Source organism: Camelus dromedarius, chromosome 2 (genome assembly GCF_036321535.1).
Source record: "Camelus dromedarius isolate mCamDro1 chromosome 2, mCamDro1.pat, whole genome shotgun sequence".
Taxonomy (NCBI): Eukaryota; Metazoa; Chordata; class Mammalia; order Artiodactyla; family Camelidae; genus Camelus; species Camelus dromedarius.
The window spans coordinates 74,954,553-74,978,332 of NC_087437.1; the positions used below are offsets into that span (position 1 = coordinate 74,954,553).

The 23,780-nt window shown below is 39.7% G+C and overlaps 1 protein-coding gene across 1 annotated transcript in view; it reads left to right on the forward strand.

The window, feature by feature from the left end:
- MORC1 (MORC family CW-type zinc finger 1) overlaps positions 1-23,780 on the forward strand; it is a 144,174-nt gene that overhangs the window by 106,733 nt on the left and 13,661 nt on the right. Inside the window, 3 exon segments of the mRNA XM_064495638.1 lie at positions 12,032-12,101; positions 14,213-14,279; positions 17,584-17,745. Coding sequence (XP_064351708.1) covers positions 12,032-12,101; positions 14,213-14,279; positions 17,584-17,745 — 299 coding nt within the window.

Here is a 23,780-nt window from a genome sequence, read left to right on the forward strand (position 1 = left end):
GGTGAAGAAACAAGACTTAAAAAAGTTAGTTACTTGCCCAAGGCTATGCAAACTAGTGAGACTACAACTGGGACTGATGCCTCCTCACCACCGGGCCACAATGCTCTTCATTTGAGTTATCAGGGTGAGAAAGCTTTAATATTATGTTAATTTATATAATTTATGTATATGTAACTTGAAGGTCATCTCTAAACCTGAATACTCAAATCCAAAGCATATGGACCTTTCTATATTCATAGTATGGATTCTCACCAGAAACTGTAATTCTAAACTGACTTAAATTAGGCCACTGCCAAAAGCCCTGCTGAGAGAAGTCTTTTCAAGAAATATAGACATACTTTCCATTTACTTCTCTGGATTGTGTATCCCTGATTCGAACTTGGTAGTCAATATCAAAAAACCTACGTATCTGGACTGGTCTACTACAGACCCCAGCAGAGCTGGTTTCCCTTACTGAGCCAAGGGTAAAAAGCTTTGGTGTACAGGAAGAATTGACTCAAGGACTATCTATGTGACAAACACTTCATCTGTGAAGCCACATTAAAGACACTGTCCATTTTGTTATAGAGTGCCCTTTATGTTATAATGAAAAGGTTCCTTTGAACATTAGAATTTAGTGTCAGGAAAAAAGTTTATTTGATGTTTTCTTTTATCAGAATATGAATTTTATTCTTCACTATAGTTCTCTTTGTATCTTGATTGCCAAGAAGCTTAAAACTAAACTTTAAATGAGAATGAGTGTAGTTGCCTAGATGGTTGTTACTGTTTGACATGATAATGTAAGTGGGAGTACTTAGAAAAAGGCCCACCTCATTGTACATATCTTTAGGTAAGTTACTTCAAAATGCATCTTAGAATTATGGATTAAGTTTCAGTTACAAATAAGCCAGTAAGAACAGAATATCTTCTGACTTTAGCCTAATATGTGTGCCCTTTAGCAGAAAAACATTATCACAAGGTTTATGATATAACAATAATGAAAGTTTTATTTTAAAAAATTTTCATTATGGAAAATTTCAGACATAAGACAATCACCCACCCACTATGTGCACATTTCCCAGCTCCAGCAATTATCAGCTCACGGCTGGTCTTGGTTCATCTGTATCCCTACCCTGACCCCATTACCCCCAGGCATCATGTCATTTCATCCATAATTATAATTGTTTTAAGAAGGGATGTTGAAAAGCTCTAGGAATGATTTTTGAATGGGAACAGAAGAGAAAACCCCTTCATATTGACAGTAAGGAACAGTTAAATCCAGGATGTGAAGAAAGGGAACACCTACGTATTTTCAAAAGGAAAAGGCTCAAAATATAATCAGAGGCCAGAAAAGAAGACTACAACTAGTGTGTAAATAACACAACCTCTTTACCTCTTTGAAGCTAAGTGTGGTATAACTATACCTGTGAATATTACTAGTCACCACCTGCTTTGCAGAATCTGCGTGTTTTTCATGCAGCCATTGCTTTGTCACCTCTCTAAGCTTTGCATGCAGCTTTTAGCAAGTGCTTTTTCACAAATTAGGTATGACATTTATATTAAAATTGTTGTCTTTTTATGTAATATTTCTCAAGTTCTGATGTTACTTGTGTGAATGTATGTGGAATGATTTATTTGTATCCCTGTGACCCTAGCAGGAAGCCTGTTTTCAAACTCATGGTGTCTAATTAATTTGGATACATATACATTATCCAGAGATGCACATCACCTTTTCTGTTTGGCTGTAGTTGCAGTAATTTAAGTAGAAAATCATTGCTTCTGAATGCTTGTCTGTCTGTACTTTCTTAAACTCAGAAACTAAAAAAAAAATTGTTCTTAACCCTGGGACTCCTCCCCAGTTATCTTCTAACTGTAGTGCTTGTGTGAATGTGTGTGTACCATGTGCTTTAATTCTGATCCTGTGCCTGTCAAATTCAAAGGAGGAGGGTGTGCAGGGCTGCAAAAGATCACTTAAGGAGGAGTAATTGGCTCTCCCACCCCCACCCCCCCACAGTTAGGGAGTTCTTATTACTTTGGTGAATTTACTGGAGCCCAGTAATAGGTTCCAAAATACATGTTCAGCACACCAAAGAAAGTCCATCTCACAGGAATGATTCCACATTATTTGAACTCAAGAGACTTGTATAGTATCGTAACGGCAGTTTAACCATTAAAAAGAGAAATCCAGCCTCAGTCCAATTGGAAGACATATTCTGATGGATGCTGTGTGTTCTCTCCCTTTATGCCCATCTGCCTGCGCTGGCCGGTCACAGAGCTAGTGAGCTGTGTGCCTGAATATTTAAAGGACTTGCAGGTAAAGCAGCCTGCTGTGTCCATGCCCCCAGATGGGAGGGCAGAGATGATGCTACCAATCACACGTGTAACACTGAAAGGGCACCTGCCCAGCACCCTTATCCTTTGCTCCTATGCTCTTACAAGTGTATTTTTTTCACCTTTCACAGAGAACAGCTCTATTTTGAGCAGCACATTCTTTCTTTTGTGTCTGTGAGTCTCCCTTTTGAAAGGACTTTTTCGTATCCGCGAACTTCACTTCCCTCTCTTTCAAGTTTCCGGCACACCTCACTCTGGCTCTTGTAGTGACAGTCATGCAGTTTCAAGTGAAGTGATAAGAGTATTGATTGCTTCTCAGATTTATACTAAATCTGACCACTGTTGATTCTTTCAGCCTTATTAACATTTATTCTCCAAAATCACCTCATCTGCTGTGGCTCAGGGTTACCACAGTTTGATCTGTCTTCCTGACTTCTTCCTCCCCCTGATTCTTGACTGCGTGCTTTTATATTCCTTTTTCTCCAAGGCCTACCTTCTCTGGAGGCTTTTTTTTTTTAAACCATATTCTTTTGTTTTGTTTTGTTTTGTTTCCCCAGGGGGATAATCCTTACTTCTGAGTCATTTTTAATGTCTGTATCCTGTGTGTGCCACATTTCACGTGCTCCCTCATCCTTCGTGCAGTGCTGGGCTTCATTTTCCCTATCTCCCATTGCTTCTGATCACATAGTTTGCTGGAGCACTTCTGTGCAGTTTTTTTCCTTTTTGATATTAATTTATGCCAGGCCTTTCGGCCAGCGTGGGCCACCCCTTTTCGAAGTCCATCGCAGTGAGAGTGTTCTTGGTAAGACCTTGCTGGCGTGTCGTTTGGAGCTGTGGAAATCTCCAACTGGGATTCAGTTAAAACTCCAGGCATTTTCTAGAGATTAAAAACTGTCATGAAAATAATGAGGAGTTTTTTTTTTTTTTTTTTAAGATATCTTAATCCTCTTCAAAATACCCTAGACAGCCGTCTGACTGGACCTCTGGAGACATATATGGGCCATCAGTCTGCACTGCGGCAAACTTCTTTCATCATTTTACACAATCTTGTTAGCACAGCTACAGTGCCCTCCACCATTTCAGGGTGACTAGTGTGATCCAGATGTATTATCTCAGATCCTGCAAAACTATTTTTCTGAAATTCTACCATGTGTGTGTGCATGTGTGTTTTAGTAGAGGTAGCCTTTCCTTTCTCTGTGTGGCTGTGATGAAACTCAGGCACCGTACTTCACGTGCCTCATCTCATCCCATCCTTTTAATAACCTGAAGGGTACGTTCTCTTTTCATCCCCAGATGAGGAGTATAAACTTGCTCAGGATCACACTGTCAGGAAGTGGCCGCCTCTAACCCTAGCTGTTCAGTGTCAGCTCCCACTGTCGTAACCATTCCTCATTGTGACTTCTCCTGTTAGCGTCCATCTCCATCTGCTGTCCCCCACGTCAGGTCATCCAGCCCGCTCCACCCGGGTTGGTTGAAGTACTCAAAAAGGGGTGAGGATTTCAGGATACAGATCAATACTACATTGATTAACAGCATTTTGGCTTAGACGGGTTTCCATAGTTTCATACATGGGCATTCTCCAGCCAAGAGTCTTGAATTCAGTTAAAAAAATGGAGGCATCACCCACTTCTTGCCCAGATTAAGCTAACTTCCCTTTATCCCATTTCTTACCTTGTCCACCCTAAATCTGACCTATACAACGCCATTTTTTTTGTGTGCAAAAGGTCTGACTCTTTTCTTTCCCATAAACCTAGAGTCACATAGTAGTCATCAGGATCATCATCTCAGGGGTGATTCCTGGAAAGAAGCATCTTCTCCTTGCCCAAGAGTATCAGTCCAGTGTATGGTTGTGGTCATAACCTCACCACCAACCCCTCCAATGAGCTGGTGTCTCCTAATTTCCATAAAATCCTATTATTTCCCATCCTTCATGCTCAAAACATATACCCTGCCTGCTCTTTTCACAAATACTGTGTATTCTGAACTGTTTCTGTCTCAAGCATTTAAAAACCCATGTGTAAATTTCAGATATGTCCCAGTTAACCCCAGATGGGAAGGAAGTCTTTTTACATCACCTCTTAAAGATGCCAGGGGAATCAACATCTGAGTGAAGGTTGCTACAGTTGTGCTTTACTGGAGCAGTGCCCTGTGGTACTGTTGTAATTAAGGATTTGTCTAAGTTCAATTAAAAACTCCTGTGCCCTGCTATATAATAAATTGGCAGTTCAACTTTACTCCAGGCAAAAATTTGGCATATGAGCTCCCTAGTACCCCAGCGCCCCTCAAAGTAATGCAGTTTGATCAGCTGTCACTGTACTATGCTTAACAGAAGCAATAAAAATAAAAATGAAGCAATGGGACTAGACTACCAAGCATCTTGTCAAAGAGGTGAGCAGTCTCAGGTTATGTCACCAGTTGAGATATTAGAAGCGACTGCGCAGAATAGACATCCTAGGGGATCTGTTCTAAAAGGGAACTGGGAAAATTAGTTTGCCAAACCACAACATATGGTCAGGCAAGCAAATGATCAATTTGAAGAAAGCTTCAAAATTCAGAGATACCAGGGAGATGAAATTACCAATGCCAACAGTAACTTAGAGAAGTTGAGTAGGAATAATTTTCTGAGACTTGAGTCAGAGTGATAAAAGTACTAACTTTTTGTTACACACATGCGTGTCTTATTCATGTTGGTGGAGCATGTACTTCAAATTGACATTCTGCTAGTTTTCTGACTCTAATATGAAGCAACATCTACCTTTTCCCTAAATACTTTTTATTTGTTATTTTTCCATATTTTATAATAATTTTCTTTCAGTTACTTCTGAGAATATCAGAGGCAAACCCAGACTGCAAAGGCTGTGAAATAATATCTGTGGGTGTGGTTATTTTCAATTATGTTAGAGCTTCCTGTTCAATGACCAGGAACCATACTACCTTTTTTGGTTGGATTAGCTTTAGCCCTTTTGTCCTCTGTGGTCATTTAGATCTTTTTGCCTTACACCTGGCCTCAAAAACAGACTGGCAGTTGGATTCATTTCATTTTGCTAATCTGCAGACATTTTAAAAACTCAGTGGCCAGATCACCATTGACAGCTGAATTTTAAGAGTTTGGCAATGGAGTCTCCGGGATTTACTCTGATAAATAAGGAGGTGTAACCTCCAGTGTCTTGTCCAGAGCATGATAACTTTCTGGGCTCAAGACCAATGAATAAAGGAATAAGTTGATGGACCTTCTTCCTGTCTCAGAATGAACTAAGTCCTTTACCAATTACACATGGTTAGCTCTTTGGGGCAACTTTCAAAAGAGGCTGATGCCAGCTCAGAAAGCCATCAACCCATTCTGAATCCCTGGTGTCTTTGACAGGGCCTCCGTGCTATGTTATAAAAGCTGAGGAATGTCTGGAAGAGCTAATGAGTTTCCAGTGTCTAGGCTTGTGCGCTATGGTAGCCAAAAATGAAATGAAATGAAATAAAATAAAATACAAAAACCAAAACCAACAAACAAAAAACAACTGTAAGTACTCTGTTTTGGCATCAGAACCATGACAAAGTGAAAAGATGTCTCAGTAACCCAAAAGCAGGTGAAAAAAAAAAAGAAAAGCGAATAGCCTGCATAGCCAGTCCCTCAATCAGCTGCATTTAACCTAAATACACAAAAGTTTTCCGACTCCTAGCAGAAATGTTTTAAAATAGCAAACGGTGTTGATATTACAATGACATGATTTCGGATGATTGAAGTTGCCTTAATTTCAAAAGCAGGCCACTTCTTCGTCAGTTTTCCTGCTTGGTGATGGTGCCGTTGCCTCTGTGTGAACCTGTGTAATCCTGTGATTGTTGCCCACAGTATCAGAAATTTCACAGGCAGAGCCAGCCCCTTTATGAAGTATAAACCAGAGCTGCCCCAAGGGCCTTGGAGGAAAGATTGTCTGTACTCACCCTCCACAGCATCATCCGTCAGCTCACTAGTGGACTTACAGACACAAAGACAGTATGTGATAAAGCCTCTGACCTAAAGGAAAATCTTATGAGCCCCTTATAATGAATCTAAATATTCAAGTGCGGCTGTGTGAATTCTCAGCAACCGTGCACTAATTCCTGACATTTATTGAACAATTCTATGTTAAGAGATTTTGGAGGACACCCCAAAACTCCTCAAAACAAAAAAAGGACCCAAAACATGATCTTTGCCCTAAAGGAGCAGAAAAATTGGAAGACAGTTTACAAAACCATGAGCTAGCATTATTTTACAGAAAGGAGACAGGCTCTTGGACTTCGGCAGATTGACCCGGTTCATGTTCAGACCTCCATGCCGCTTGTCAGTTGTATCAACTTACGGTTTTCGGTTTTCTTATCTATAAAAGGGGAATAATACTATTATCTGCTCTCAAGGTTATTATGAAAATTAGTGGGATGATTTGTGATAGAATGAAAATAAGTGTGTTATGCAAAACATTTTTTAAAAAGGACCTTCTGTAGTTCTAAAGAGGGCAGATTCAGCCTTTGGGTGGGCCAGGAGATGGGAGTAAAGAATGAAAATTGAGAAGAAAGGGGAGAGCTAGAGAGTGACCCCATGGGTGTGGGAGGGAGTGGGAGGGAGGGGAAAGGGGGTGGTCCCACAGGCAGAAAAAAGCTCATTGCTGCAGAATTGGAGAGTCTGGAGGGGAAAGTATGCAGAGAGGTGAGGCAGCTAGCAACTGAAGAAGTGAAATAGAGCTGTGTAATGGTTTAAGGGTAATTTTAAGCTGGGATCAAGGCCACTACAGGATCCCAGTCTTATCTGTGTCCCATAGATATGATGCTTGAAAGTTAAAAATAATAAAAATTGTTTGTAATTTACTGTTAATACTTTTTCAGAGAAAGGGAGAAATCAGTATGTGTTAGAGTAAATAAAGACATTTTGGGAAGAGTAGGACTTATACTTGCCTTAAAAAGTGGGAAAGACATAAGAAAAGGAGAGGATGTATTCCAGGTAGAGAGAACTGTGTGGGCAGAGGTGTGGAGGCAGAAGTCTATCTTGTGCTTACAGGGGAATCTGAAGAGAACCTTTTGGCTATTACAGAGGATGTTGTTAAGATACTGAAAATATTTCCTGATATCTTAGAATCACCTTGAGAAGAGCTTAGGAAGGGTTTGTACATGAGAGAGTAAGTAGTCAGGACCTGTAGGCTAGTTTTGAGAAGGAACATTTCATCATGGAGAGTCATTCCTTGTGTTACGAAAATGTGATAATGGAGCAGTACTGGAAAGGCAAGAAACTAAAGACCAAAAAAGCAAGCAGGATGCTGCTGCCTGGAGATTGTGGTATAAGAAGACAAGGAAAAGTGAAACATTTTGAAGGGAAAACAACACAACTTGGGAAGGGGCATGGAAGATTAAAGAATGACAATGGTTTTGAAATGGCAACCTGGAACGAAAAAGTTATTTTACATAGGAGGAATTAACCAGAGGAATCTAAGTGGACCAAGATGAGGCTGAGAATCTGAAGTTCCAGCCGGCTATTCAAGTGTAAGTGTCCTGAAGTCAGTTGGAAATAGCTGGAGCAAAGATGAGAAGTTAAGGTTGATGATGCCAATAAAGCCATTGTTTCTGTAAAGGTGATCATTTAATCCCCTGAAATTTTCTTTGAGGGATTGAGAGTAGACAGAAAAATAATAACTACCCAGAAAGAGTTGGGACACAGAGGGTTATCAAAACCAAGAAAGGAAGGAATTCCAAGGGACTTTATGCTTCCCCATCTCAATAAATGGTACCATTGCTCAGTTACTCAGGCTGAAACCTGAATTTCTCTCCTTTTTTCACACCCTGCCCTCAATGCATCAGCCAGTCTTGCTGAATCAACCTTCAGATGTATTATGCTCTGTTCTACCACCTCCACAGCTGCCTGTCTGGCCAGTTTACCACCATCTCTCATCAGGACTACAGCAATAGCCCTATAAATGATTGCATTGCTGCTTTTGGCCTCCACAGTTAAAAATCTGCTTATCCCATCCAAAATATGTAAGTCAGATTAACCATTCTTCTCAGAACCCTCCGGTGGCTTCTGCTTACCCTTAGAACAAAATTTAGTGCCCTCCAAGGCCCTCCATGACCTGTCCTGGCCTCCTTTCTGTCCTCACTGCCTACTATACATTCCTTCTCTCCTTCCACTGCAGTCACCCTGATGTTCCTTGGCCTCCAAAACCCTGAGCTTATTTTTGCCTGATAGCCTTTCCTTTTGCTGTTTATAATTCCCGGACTCCACTGCTCCCCACCCCCAGCAACACACATGTATTTTCTTGACTTGCTTTTTCACTGCCTTTTATTCTGTGCATGTAAGGAATATCAGTTAATATTCTCAACACTGGGGATACAGCAGGGAAATAATAGGCACTACTCCCTGTCTTCACGGTGCTTCCATTCTAGTGGGGGAACCAGACAATAGACAAGATGAGTAAGCACAGTATGTTGCATGGTAGACTGGTGAGCGCTAAGGAGAGAAACAGCGGGGAAGGGGACAGGGAGTGTCAGTGTTGGCTGTGGTGAGAGCGAGTGCAGTGGTGTGTAGAGGGGGCAAGCTAGGTTTGGGGTGGGGGCATTGTCTGAGGAAAGACTAGGAAAAAGTTGAGGCAACAAACAAATCAACAAGTCAAAGGCCTGGAGAAAGGAGGGTGTGGAAGAGAACAATGAGCCCAGAGAGGCAGCTGGGCTCAGATTACACAGGAGCCCAGGTCATCCTCCTCTTCCCTGGGCTAGTTTTCTTCACAGAACTTACACGATTACGTATCCATCTTTTAATTTATTTCATTCCTTTCTCCCCCACTAGAAAATAAGCTCCATAAAGGCAGGACTTTGTAGTCTTCACCATCACAGTGTCTGCCCCGTGCTGGGAACTCAATTTTATTGAATAAATTGATGAACAAAAAGGAGGCGTCTAGAACATAATGTTAATTACAGAAGAGTGAAAACAGGAAGGGTCTATGAACTTGGCAGGAAGGCAGTTACTGGTCTGGTAGCCTTTATGGGTCCTTGATAAAATGTTTGGGGTGGGTGTGGAGGGGCAAAAAAATAGAAGGGAAGAAACCAGATGGAGTGATAGCAACCAGCTCTTAAGCTTCTTTAACGACAGTCGAATTAGAAGTGCTGTACAGCTGCCCGTGGTCTGCTCTTCCCTCCCTCTCATCCATTTATGATTTATTTATCCTCTTAAATAGATACTTCACAAAATTGAGCATGTGGTATTAGGCTGATCCATTGCATACCTTGGAGAACTGGCAAATTCCACTCTACTCATTGTTAACGTAATTTTAATTAAGGTATCTAAAACCCCGTGTTAAGACTTAACTGTAATCTCATTTGCTGTGTGGGAGGTGTTATCTCTTTCATGACAGAGGTAAAATCTTAGGAAACACATGTCCCCAAACTGCAGAGCATGAGACACAGTTAAGCCTAAATGATTGGAGAACATTTCTATAGTGAAATGATGTGTGTGGAGGAGCTTTGCAAGTATCAAAATATACAAATAGTGTCACTGAAAAGACAACTGCATGTTTTCTTGTCTCAGATTGAAAAAAAAATCAGACCTTTAGAGCTACAAGTACATTGTAAAGAAACAAAAAACAAAGGCAGCATCCTATGGAACTTGGATATTGCCACAGTGTTATTTAAAAGGAAATACTGTAGGCTGTGAATTGTTTGTCCAGAATATTTTTAACATCCCTATGCCAAACAATAAAGAAAATACAGGAAAGGAAAAGAAAAGAAGGAAATCTCTCCTGCAATAGAAATGATACAGCTTTGTATAAGTAACATTTTGGGGGGGAGGGGACATACCTACATCTCATGGAAACAGCCCCCACAAGGCAGAACTCAAAGCAGAGAACTAAACCATAAAATGCAAAAATAATTTCAGGAGGCTGTGTTAATAGTACCGTGGACAACAGTTCCCTGCTGGGAGTGCTGTCATTTTTGCTAACCTTGGATTCTTCTGTCTTGTCTGATTTGTATCCTAAAGAAGAGTTACCAGAGGAAATGAATACTTCCTGAACAGGATCATCATAGGTTATAACAAAGTGGTTATTATGAAAGGTGTTAAATAGTTCCTTTCATAAGCTTATCTTGTGGTTGCTGTTAACATTTTTGGGGAATAGTCTATTCTGCTTATAAACTGGTCAAAAAATATTCAGCTCAAAAGGGAGATAAAACATATAGATTTTCCTTGTATGTCAGCACATCAGAAGAGAACTTTAAATTTTATGTTACATCAGAAATAAATAAGATATCCATTTAAAGGTCATTTTGTGGAATGAACTTTTAAAAAATGTGCAGTTAATCTACTTCTTGGAGCATGAATTTATTTACAGTATAAGAATAAAAATATTTTGAAATGGACCAGAGTAGCTTAGAATCAGTTTTGTTTCCCCTTAGCTATAAGGCTTTTTCCCTTGTAAACAGTGATGGTGGACAGCCTCACAGTTCTTTCGTTGCTAGGTTACGTGTGTGCCCATTTACCCTGCTTCCTGACGGAGCAGCTTCCAGAATGCCATGTATATATAGCATATGCTTTTGTTTCCGGGGTGGGGAGAAAAGGAGGGTTGATAGCCTCTCCATCCCACTGCTTTGTTTAGCAGTTTAGAGGGGGCATGAAAGGCGAAGGCTACATGCACAATTGGTAAGTTCCAGGAAACTGACAGCTCCACACCTTACACCAGGTGATAGCTGAGGAGCCTGGTGTGTCCCAGCGCGTGTTCAGGAGTCTTCAGATTGAGATGCAGACAGAGCTTTGGCCTTACCCCTGCCTTCTCCATTCTTCTCCAGTCTTTTTTTTACTGCCTTTCCCACACCTTCTCACAGACTTAAAAATACATATGGAGGGCTTCTGGGTCTACTTTCCTGAAGGGCATAAACGAACTAACTCTCTGGTCCAAAGAAGTACATTCCCTAAATGTGAGTTTGTTTCGTGTGAGCTTTGTAAAATGGGCTTACAGAATTCCCACAGTCAGTGATGGTAGACCTAGCTTCTGATTGCCGTGCTCCAGCCCTACCTCTCCCAGCCCCACTAAGCCCCCGTCCCCCCACATCACACACATCCCCTCACTCTCAGGTGCCACCAACCCTCCTGGCTCCTGCATTCAATAAATACATTAAGGCTTTGCAACCCCTTTTAAGGCAGACTTCCTGAGATTCTGTCAAAAGACAAGGTGTCCCACCCTTTAACATTCCAGGTTCACTCCTAGCCCCGGCCCCATCCCCATGTTCTTTCCTATTATGATGGGGGACCTCAGGCCCCAACCTCCCCAAAGTCCTCACTGCACTAGTGTTGACCTTGTACTCTTATCTGCTCTGCAGCAACTAGGGGTGTGATAGCCCTTCTCAAAACAGCAGATGCTCCTTGGTTGCTCCTGGTGATCCAATACTTGGCTCATGCGTTGGAGTCGTTGTTATAGCCATGTCAGACACAGATATTTTAAAATACAAACACACAACTATTGGTAGAAGTGTAAAAATCCCATTAAAGAAATGATAGAAGTAAATGTGACAATTATAATGCAACTTTCCTTGAGATGCATGCCAGTATAATTTTCAACAACACGTAAACTTGTCTCCCTTCAAAACATGTGCAAACTGTACTTCTGGCAACTTTATGGTCTCTCTCTTACAGGGGCATTGATGTTCAAGGTCAGTTTTGCACCTTATAATATGTCCTTTGTTATTTACAGTTTTAAATAAAGAGCTTGTCTTTCAGATTTTAGATGAAAATGACACTGATGTTTTATTGAAAGAAGAAAAAAAGGAAGTTTCTTTTATGAAAAAAGGTAAAACAAAGAATTTAGTTTACATATATTAGTTGTGATGTTTGAGTTGTTTTCAGTATGACTTGTGAGACATATCTTATGCAGGGTATAAATCAGACATTTGCTAGCAGTTTGGATTTTAAAAATTAAATTTGTTGTCCCAGAAGTGGGAGGGGAGATGGGTAGAGAGTGAGCTTTCAATGTCACATGTCTTGAAGGACAGAGGGGCACTTCCTGCCTGAGAATATTACCCCCAGCACTGCCTCACTGCCTGAAATTCCCAACATTGGACTTAGGTCCCCCTCTTCATTGACTTCTATTTAGAAATTTGCTGAGGATTGATATCAGGTCTATAATTTTGGAGCCTATTTTGAAAATTATAATGACATTCCTCTATTTTCAATTATTTAGTCCTTTTCCTATTTGCATGATTCCTCTGAGATCACTAAGAGTAGTTCAACAAACATATTTATTAGTTCCTTTATGACCATGGGACATAAGTGGTCTCAGGTGAGTGACTTGAGCTTTTTTTTAAACAGAAAGTTGCCGTCTGATTATATTCAGTCCAAAGACAGTTCCCCTGGATGGAGAAGCTGGAAACAAACTAGACTCAGAAAATTTTATTTTCTGAGTGTCCACTCATTATTATTACTAGAATTATTTTATTATGTGTTGTATTATTATTATACCATTGTCTCTTTTATTGTAATATTATACCTTTGGGCCTAAGCAGCAAGTCTGTTATTTTTATCGTCATCTTCTTATTCTGAAATAAGTTTTAAAGCCTTTCTTAGTTTCCTTAGCAGGTCTCAGCTCATTTTGTCTCCATCATGCTCGTCCTTGTTGTGTTGATCCATGCCATCATTTCATGTTCACTAAGCTCTCCCTTCCTTCACACTTTGTTGCTTAGGTGACCTCATCAGTCATTCATTCACATCTTTATATTTGAACCCATTAGTGAGGCCCCTAAGAAATCACACTTTTTCTTTTTCATCATAATTAGGATAATTTGCCATTCCACAATCAAGATTTCTTTTGTAAGGGTCTCTTAATTTTAAAGCCAATCTTTTACAGAAGTTGAAAACTGCTAACATGCCTTCAAGTATGTGCCTGTTGGATTTCCAAATTATAATGGAAAAATTGTTAATACAATTTTGATCCTAAAATGAATATTTCATTTCAAGTACTCATCCTGGATTTGGAAGGAACCAATTGTGAAATATTTTCAAATGACTGTAATTATGGATTAGTTGGCTATTAGATTAAGAAATTTCACTTTGCCTGCAAATCATGAGTAAAACCAAGGGTGACTGAAGTGTGCTTGGAAAACCTCTATGTCTGTTCTCTTTTATGTTTCCTTAAAGGATTCAGACAGGTCCTCAGCCATTTACTCACCATCTAAAACTTACCTTGTTGCTCTCCTGTTCTACTTGGTCTTCAATAGCCCAAAACTTATTGTCAAGGGTTTACTTGGTAGAATAAGATCACAGTTATCACAGAGAATTCTAGAGATGGAAGAAGGATGCGTTAACTTACTTAGACTATCCTCAAGACACTCTTAAAACCAAGCCAAGGGGATCAAAGCATTTCTGCCATTCTGTGGCAATGACTAGCCTCTCTGAAATTCTGATTCTGAGGTTCCCTGAGTAGAGACCGACAGCCTAACTAGATGACTGTAGGTCTCCTCCTGCTTTAAAGTTCTGCTCTCTACTAGAGGCGCATTCCTGACTGGAATCTGTCAGGATGTCTTTGAACCTGATCCCAGAATGGAATGCAGTGAGGTACTTGGAGGAGACCAGTGGTTGTCTGCACAGAGGCTAGTGAAAGAAGGGAAACTGAACAGTTCCAGTTAGCCATGCCATGCATACCAAAAGCAGATAAAAAGAAATTACAAAAAAAAAAAAAATAAGCTACAGAGGCTCTTGGATTCTTCTATGTACTGTATACACTTTATTAAGAAGTTATTATAAATTACCTTAAGAACATATTGGTGCAGTTTTACAAAAAGGTGTTTGAATACAAAAACAAATTATATGCAGGTATTTAATGAACTGCTTACACGTCTTTCAGATCACTTTATTGTGTGATCACTACAATGTGATTGTCTTCATTTTGTCTATGTTCTTTTGAAGAAAAACAAGAGCTGTGCAGTGAAACTTCAGAAATAAAGAGAAGCTCTTCATCACCTAACCGGGAAAGGTAAGTGTACTGCAATTACGCACAGTCCAAGTGAGTGCAGTTACACTGTTGAAAAGCAATTATCAGTGTTTAAATGCAGGAAGAAAGAAAATAATAGCAACAAGCCAGGCAATTAAGAGTGGAACCAAATTTTACAAAGGAAAGAATAGAGCACACTAGGTTTCTTATCCTTTTCCCAAACCTTTTCATTTTCTTTTGTGACGATTTGGGAATAATGAAATGGAACAGGCAAGCAACTAATTCAAATTGCTGTAATATAGTCAAAGAACTGAAAATGTCACATATATCTAAGGTATGACTGAAATCATGAATGCGTTTTTGTGTGTGTGTGGCTTGTGATCTTATTGTCGTGCATGTATGTAATTGTAATAATCCTTGCATGCTAGAATTTTCTTGACAGGAGACTTTTGTCACTTTTATATAAAATCAGCTGAATATTTAGGATATCCAATAGAAGAAAAAAAATGTTTTCCAGGAAGCAAATTCTTACGCTCACTCCTGCTCTAAATCTGTCTAAGCCTTTTTCCCGGCACTCAGACCTGGTGTCACGGAATCCAAATTCTGTGCTCTTTTTGTAGAGGAGCATGTTGAATTAAGTACAAGAAAAAAGAAAAAGAAAAAAGAAAAAAAAAAAAAAAGAGAGAGAGAGGAGCTTTTATTTTCCTGCACTTGCAGACTGAGTGGTCACTCTTACCCTCGAATCCCATCACTTCCCTCTTCTACTCAGAAGCCTTTCACAGCCGCATCACTTTTAAGAAAAGGCGCAAACTCCTTTCCATTGCACAAGTCTCCTTCGGCCCACCTCCCTGGTCAGCCCTGATTTTGCTTCCCAGAGTTTCTAAATTATTTAGAGTTCTGTTTTATCACACTACTTCCCGGGCTCAGATGCCCTCTGAAACTTGTGCACCAGTCTGCTACCCTTCATTCATGTTCCAGTTCAAGTGTTCTCTCCTTTGGGGCCCTCAGTTCTCCTGGGCAGACTCAGGTGTTCACAGAGCCGCTGTTGCAGGGATCAAATCCCATCACATTTCCTCCAGCTTCAGTGATTATTTGTTAAGTACCAGCCATGTTCTGACACACACCGTGAGCTGCTCCTCACAGTCAGGTGGAATTGTCGTCTGAGTGTCTGTCTTCCCACTGCATGTCAGCTTCATGAAGGACAGGGAATGTATCTTCTCTTCTCCCTGACTCGCAGCCTCTGACAAGTCTTCCCTGAACACTCCAGCTAAAATAGCCTGCCCCGCTTCTGACGGGGCACACTAGCAAATTGTATCCTCCCATTGTATTTTTTTTCCAGATCCCTTATGACTGTTCTAAAGTATCTTATTGAAACATTTGTTTATTTTAATGCTTTACATTCTAGTTTTCTTATTTTCTATATTTTCACTAGAAGCTAACTCGCTCCACAAGAGTGGTGGTTGTCTTTCTCACCTCTGTGTCCTTTGCACCCAGACGAGCACCTGCCTCAGAGGTGGCCTTCTTTAGTATTTGTTGATTGAATAAACAATGTAATTTTTTCCCAATGCTGTTGCTAGGTCATTTTATGAACAATACTTTAACCTAGAGTTATTTATTAAAATTTGGATATTATTTCATGTATTACTTTTAGTTTTTATAAACTGTGTTTTTTAAATAATCTTTGAATCATAACTACAATATGAATGTTAGGACTTTTATCCAGTTAAAACAATCTTAATGGAAGAATCTGATCAAATTTATCAGTAGTGGTAGTAATGATAAAGATGATTACAATAGCAATAATAATTAGGTGCTATCTACAGAACACTTACTAATAGAACTAATAGACATTGAGCTAAATTCTCTGTATATCTTGTTTAATCCTCAGCACAGCTCTGTGAGGTAGGCACTATTATTATTTGGCAGAAGAAGCAAAGGTTCAGAATGGAACTGCTGTGCTCTGGTATAGTGCATTTTACCCCCCACTCCCAACACCAGCATGAATTTCTAGCATCCCCAAAATGGTTAAAAAAATTTAAAGGACTTCTTTAATAAAATTTGAGTATAAAGGAGGTTATAATTAATAGGCTTTAGACATTGCATGAGTGTTCTTTAACAGACAATTAAGCATTAGTTATAATGTTCTTAATCTTAAATAAAACATCAACTGAAGTTAGTATAATTTATGCCAAAGAACTGTTGACAGTAGAAGCACATTCCATTTGGTATAAACTATTACCCAGTTTTTAAAGGGCCCATTACAGTGCAAACATAGGAGACTCTAGAGCTGTAGTCTTAATTCGTGGACATTACCACGAAAGGACTACAAAAATCTTTTTACTTGGCAAACAAGATCCTGCGTGATCTGACCCCTGACGGCCTACCCAGCTTTGTCTCCCATACCGCGTGTCCCTCAGCCTTCTTGAGCTTTTTTTTTATTCCCACAATACTGAAAGCTTTGGGTCTCATTAACACACTGCGTACTACCTTATGCATCCTCATTGTGAGCTATTGTCCATGCTGCAGCCAGCTATCCTTTTAAAACACAGACCACCTCACTCCCATGTAAATAATCCTCCAGTGGTGGCATGTGCTCTGCTTAGAATCAGCGCCAGTCCCTGCCCCGTGGCTAGTGCCTCTCACCTCATCTCTCTCTATCTTCTTCCTCTGCCCTCACCCGGCAGCTCTGGCCTTCTCCTGCCTCCCCAGACAGTCCTACCTCGTATCTACCCTGGATCATTCCACTTCACTTGGAACACCCTTCTTCCACTGTATCGTGACTAAATATTTCTTTCAGCTGACTTTATTTCTCTACCTACCTTCCCCCAGGCTAAAATTGAACTTTAGTTTTAAAGCCTTTTTCAGCAAGTAAGAGACAAATGGCATATGACTACTATTGTTAAGAATAAATTAGATAAACAACAAGATCCTACTGTAGTGCAGAGGGAACTATATTTAATACCTTGTAATGGCCTATAATGAAAAAGAATATAAAAAGGAATATATATATGTATATGTATAACTGAAACACTATAATTTTGCTGTACACCAAAAATTACCACAACATTATAAACCGACTATACGTCAATTAAAAAAAAGGAATAAGTTACTGCCAATTCTATTTAATCATGGGTACCCAAAACCTTGCAACAAAATTTGTCAGGAATAAATAGTAATTTTTCTAAATGAGAATAGATTTTATATAGTTACATAAATGACAATTTCAGCATTACATTTATGTCCTTGCTTTCATTTGTTGGGTGTTAACATTTCATTTGTTACATATTAATGTTTCTGAATTTATTAGTATCTAATATGATTTCTACTTAGAAATTGTAAACCTCAGTTTGTTTTCGCCCAGTATGCCAGTGGAAGATTTAAATCCAAGATCTGGATATAAAGCCAGAGTTTCTGTGAGTGGTGTTTGTAAAGTTGCTTCTTCACTGACAGAATCTTCTCAAAGCACATCTGTCAAGGAAACAGTAAGAAAACTGACATCTAATTTAAGGTAAAGATATTTGCTAACATATTTCCACATGCTTTGTTGAGTTTTCTAAACAGTGACAACTCCTGATACTTTTCCCATACTGAGTGGTAATAGTATTGAGAAAATTTGATAGAATGTCTTTATAACTTGTCTCCTAACTGCACTAATGTAGATACACTGTGGGTTACATGTCTTTGAAATGGAACTGTTGTTGCTAACTACCCTATTGTTGCATGGTCCAGTAGAATGGTGGATGTTTAGGACTCAATCCAGTGTAATAAAGAACCAGAATTTGTCAGGGTAAAAGACAGGACAGAAAGGACTATTAAAACAAAAATGAATGAGTGTCATTTGTAATGAAGGGGGCAAAAAAAATTCTTCCTGAATTTCTTCCTGCCTTTCTCCCTGCCTGTGTCCCTCCCTCCTTTTCCCTCCCTCCCTGTATTCCTTCCTCTCTCTTTCTTTCTTTCCTTCTTTCTTTTCTTTCTTCCTTTCTTCCTTCCTTTCTTTCTTTCTTTCTTTCCTGCCTCACAAAGACCCTCATGACATTATGGCCTTCTAAAAAGTCTCTTTTTGTAGCTTTAGATACTGATCCTACTGAGAGAAACTGAGTTTTACTTTTAGGTTCAGTGTAGAATCTTAACATTTGTGGGCACAATTAATGAGGGATTTAAATGTCTGGATCTCAGTTCTCAAAGGATAGAGGTAAGGAGGGGGTGAAGTCCAAGATTCAGAGTCTTTCTAAATAGGGACCAATGATAGGAGGGGGCTTTACAGTCAAGCCAAAGAAGTTAGCATACAAAAGAGTGCTCTAAAATAGGTGTCATATGAGAGGCTGAGGGGCAGGGGCAGTACCGCCACTAATTAGCACAGCCAGTTGATTTGGTTGGGCCTCACAGACTCTGAGTAGGAGGCTTTCAGCAGAGGGAAAATACAACATGCTCTAGCTGTATTTTCCCTTAGAACAATTACTTTGACTTTTTCATCAGTGACTACAAAATCTTCCCAAAGAAGAGAGTTGGCAGAGAACAGGACCAGGAAGGCGGAAAGAGAAAGGTAGAGGTTGGGCATATATATAGGGAGCAATAGCCCCTACCCAGGCCCAGGCTAGGGTCTAGGGTCCTGTGAGTGAAAGTAGACTGCAAACCACTGGAAGACAGGAACTCCGTTCTGCAGTTGCCCCGAGCTTTATGGAAGCATCTATGGCAGCATCCAGCTGTAGGGCTGCGCTTATATGGGCATGAAGGCCCCACCGACTGTCCTTCAGGAACACATCCTAACCCTCGTGCTGCCCCAGGAGAAGGGAGGAAGCTCTTGCTGTAGTGGGTGGATGCACCTTGGACTTTGCATCAGGACTTATTTTCACTAATGACACCAGGGATCCAGAGGTGAATTGTTTACCAAGAAATGAAGCCAGGGTGCTGTGTTCCTGAACACTGAGTTCTGACCACCAACTCTGCACTGGGTCTGGGTTGCCAAGCTTGCCCTAGCCTGGGAATGTAACAGAAGCAAGGCAGACCTCAGGGTTGTACAGGTATTTGAGGTTGAAAAGGCCATTCATCCAGTGACCTGGATGGACATCAGTCTCATACTGCCATGGCCTACACTATACTCCCTGAAGAATGGGGTCTCCAACCATTTCCTACCTTCTGTCAGTATTTGTCCAGAAGTAATATGTAAGATCCTCATCTTTGAAGTTGGGTAGCCATAAACTTGAACCCTGGTTTTTTACTTACTAGTTCTGATTCAGGCAAGTCATTTGGCCCCTAAGACATGGTAATATGCAATAAATTACATATGTACATACCTGTGTGTGTCTGAATAAATGTGTGCATTTTAAAAATATCATATTTAATGTTTTTTAATTTTTGAAATATTTGAAGAGCAAGATGTCATTTCTAAGAACTATGTATACAATTTAATAAAATTATATTCAGTATACAGTTTCTCTTGCAGCACTTAAACCACTGTTAAAGATATTACAGCTGAAAGTTTTGTTGTATTATTACAAACTAATGAATTTTAAAAAATTATGTGGTATGGATATGACCACATGTCCAATGATTAGGATGTTGCCTCAAGTGAACCAGGCCTTCTTGATAATAATAGCTATCATTTATGAGTCATTACTGTATTTTAGACATTCACCCAAGTGCTTTGTATACATTAGCTTCTTACTCCCACAAGCTTACAAGGCTGTTATTATTCTTAAAAAAAAAAAAAAAAAAAAAGCTTAGAGAAACTAGATAACACTCAAAGTCACAAAGACACTTACACAGCTATGAAGGACAAGGTTGGGTTTAGGCCCAAGCTCCCTGATTTGGAATCTCATGCTCTTTACCACAGTGTGTATGTATGTGTGTGTGTGTGTGTGTGTATATATGTGTGTGTGTACATATATATGTACACACACATATGTACACATGTATACACACACACATTTTGTAATGCACAGACACACACACACACACACACTTTGCTTCTCTCTGCACTGTGAGACCTGGAGAGACTTGCCTGGTTGTGTTGCAGCAGAGTTTGGATGTCCTACCGCACATCATCATTTTCTTTAGTTTTTACTTGGTTAATTTTTGTTCTGCGTCTAAGTGTATCATGAGTATTAATTTTAACGAGTTGCACGTGATCAAAAAGGAGATAATCTGATTGAGTTTGCTGAGACTTTGAAGTGCATCTACTTCTATAATTAGGCACCAATAGAAAATGAAAATTTCCCGGAAACCATCTCCCTAATGAACGTGTAGAATCTTTAGTAATTGAAATCATCATGGTATTATCAGCTGAACACTCTGAAAGCCAAATGAATTAATAAATAAGCTCCTGTCTGAGCCAGCTTGAATTTTTTTGTGGTGATTGTTTGATAAAAAAATTCAATGGGAAAAAAAACTGTGCACAGCCCAAGGCGTCAACTGGAACAAAATGAGCTCCTCCTCTACCAGTTTTCTCTTAGCCTTTAGCAGCATGTACTGTGTTTTCTCGCATTTCACCAGTGAAAACAGATTTCTTGTCTTCTTTGTTATATTCCTTTCCCTGAACTGCACTATTCTGTTGTCTGGTCCACGTATTATTCCTTGTGTTAACTAGACTTAAATTCCTCAAGGCATGAAGATTGCGTCTGGCTGTGTACAGTATGGAGGGCCCTGTTTTCTTTGCACTCACGATTATTCACCAGCTTTGCCTTGCTTATCACAAGATAAGAGAGCAGTTGGGCCCTTCTGCATGTGTGGAGTGTTCCCTCTACTTGGTTCACTGTGGACATGACATTGCCCTTACCCCTTCTAACACTGCCAAATAGGCGTCTTCTATTGGGTCCATGTTAGCAAAATTAATTAATAAAAAAACAGTAGTTCTCACTGCCTATTTTTATCACCTGATTATGCTCAGTTTAGCATTTTCCTATCTTGCATTATTTTTTGTTTTATATTATTAATTTATTTAATCCCCAAATATAGTAACTTCTTTGAAAACAGAATTTTCCACATTGTGTCTAATGTGTATTAGTAGATTTTGAAAGAATACTTTTAATTAAATTGAAAGGGATTAGTGTAAAAGACAGTAAATAGTATTGCTGGATATTAAAGTATTTTCAAATAATAGGGTACAACTGAGTTGTGTTAGTAAATCAGAGGTAAATAAGCTAAACTGAAATCCAGACTGTTAAATTTTATCAAATGGTCCTTAAATATTGAAGTAGTATCAAATCTCAAGTCACTTTCAACAATTATGATGATGATGATGATGATGATGATGATGTAATTACTGTGTGCCAGATGCTGTTCTAAGGGCTCTGTGTGTGTTAACTTACTCAAACCTTACAACAGCTCTATAAATAGATACTTTTCTTATCCCCATTTTACAGATGAGAAAATTGAGGTATGCAGAGGTTAAGTAATTTGCCCACATTACATAACTCTTAAGTGGTAGAGCTGGGATTTGAATCTTGGCAGTCTGGTCTAATAGTCCTTATTCATAAATGCTAACCTATAATGCATTGTTTTAATTTATCATTGTATATATATACTTGATAATAAAGCAGATTCGTTTATTTCATCTCTACAAGAGCACAAACATGTTTTATATTATCTTAAGTTTTAAAAATACCAAAAATAAGTTTTAAAAAGAAAGTCACTTTTTACAGGTCACTGCCAGTTACTGAAGCAAAAGAAAAGACCACAAAATTTAAATTAAAAAAAAAAAAACAAAAAACTAGCTGTTGAAGTCTATCAAAAACCAGGACCTGATTCCTGGTTTTAGAAAGTGGAGCCATGCCATTTACATTTCATTTTAGCCTATAACTGGGTTGAAGAAGAGAGTTTAGATCTACCTTGAGTAGGAGGCTTGCTCTTCTCCTTAACCAAGACTAAACTTACTAACTAGGTTACTCTTTAAAAAGAACAGCAGGATGACCAGGTACCTCTGTGTGTCTCTGCTCATGTCTAGAAAGAGCAGAGTTGTGTTAATGCAAGTAAGAGATTTTACTTAAGGAAAAATTACTTAGTTGAGAAGGGGATATGACCATGGACTGAAAAGGAAATGGCCCTTAGCTGGAGCTTGGCAGAGCTTTGCAGAGCTTGGCCGTCAGGTATAGAGACAGAGCTGATTTAGTGTTGTGGCTCAGCTAGTTGAACTCTGTAAAAATTTCCAACTCAAACTTGCAGATATGGGTATGGTTTCTATAGGAATTCAACTGAACTGGGGCATCGTAGCCAAACCCTATTACAGTCCTGGATGCAAACAGGATCTCTGGAAGATCTTTAGGATACTTATTTCTGAATTCCCAAGAAGAGAGATAATATTTAAAAAGACAAATTCCTGATTTTATTTTCAGATTGGGGGGTAGGACTGTAAGTAAATCCTCTAAGGGAAGAAGAGGTGTTCCTGATGGAAGAAGACTCCCTTTGAAATGGTAGCATTTGGTGCACGAGTCCCCCAGAATGCACAGCGTGCACTTGGATACAGGAGAGCAGACACCAGTTTATTCCTGTAGTTTTGCAATGGGCACCTCCTGGCACAACTCCTTGAAGGACCTTTTGTGGATTAGAGGATCACTGTTTTCTGTCTTAAAGGAAACCTGAAGTTTGAGAGTGGAGAGAAGTGGTAAGATACACCCTCGGGAACAAAAAGTAGCATTGAAGAATATCATTGAGGGGACTCAAGACTATAAAAGAAGGAATTTTTAAAGGGTTTTTAAACATCTTCATTCAGACCCTACATTTATGATTTGGGGTATCTTATGGGGTTTTTTTAAATATTATTTGATAGTTTTCCTGAATTAATTTTTCAGAAAAAGATAAAGGTCTGTGTGTTGTGCTTGGAAACCGCAGGAGCTAGATAATTTGTCTTTTTCTCTAGTCAGTCCTGTGGGACAGAATCCCCAAGGGAAGAGCTGTTTAGCAAGAGTCATGTGGAGGAGAGACTAAAAAGCTAGATGCAAGGGTCCTGGAGGGAGAGGGACACAGAAAGAGAGTACCCATGGGGGTTGGGTGAGGGTTCTTAATAACTAGGAAACCAGAGAGGTTCCAAATAGGAATAACTCCTCAACCAAAGAGCTTCCTTAATGATTACATGAAGTTTTGTATATAAAGTCTGCAGCAGCACTTAGCACATTTCTAGCACCTGACCAGGTGGCTTAATCCCACCAGAAAATACTCAGTTCCCCAAAGTATAGAGCAGTTGGCCTGGAATGCTTTCATCACATGCTGTGGCCCCTGTCCCACACAGCTCGCTAACTCCTACTCTTCCTTTGGGGCCCCCCAAGTATGGATTAGGGCCCCATCTTCTCCTCTTGGTGCCCATGGCACGGCATTCTCATTCTGGCTTCTCTCACGCTGTATTGGAGTAGTTTGCTTCCTTGTCTGCATTCCCTGCTAGGCTGTATTCAGCGTAATAAGAATGCACTGGGTTCCTGGCATGGGGGCACGATGCCAGGCTCTGTAAGGTGCCAGATAAAGGCTGAGTTTTCGTAGTGGTTCAGGGAATGTCTGTGGAATTCATGAGCTTGGGTGTATTGAGAAAATGCAACATGACAAAAGCTACTGTGG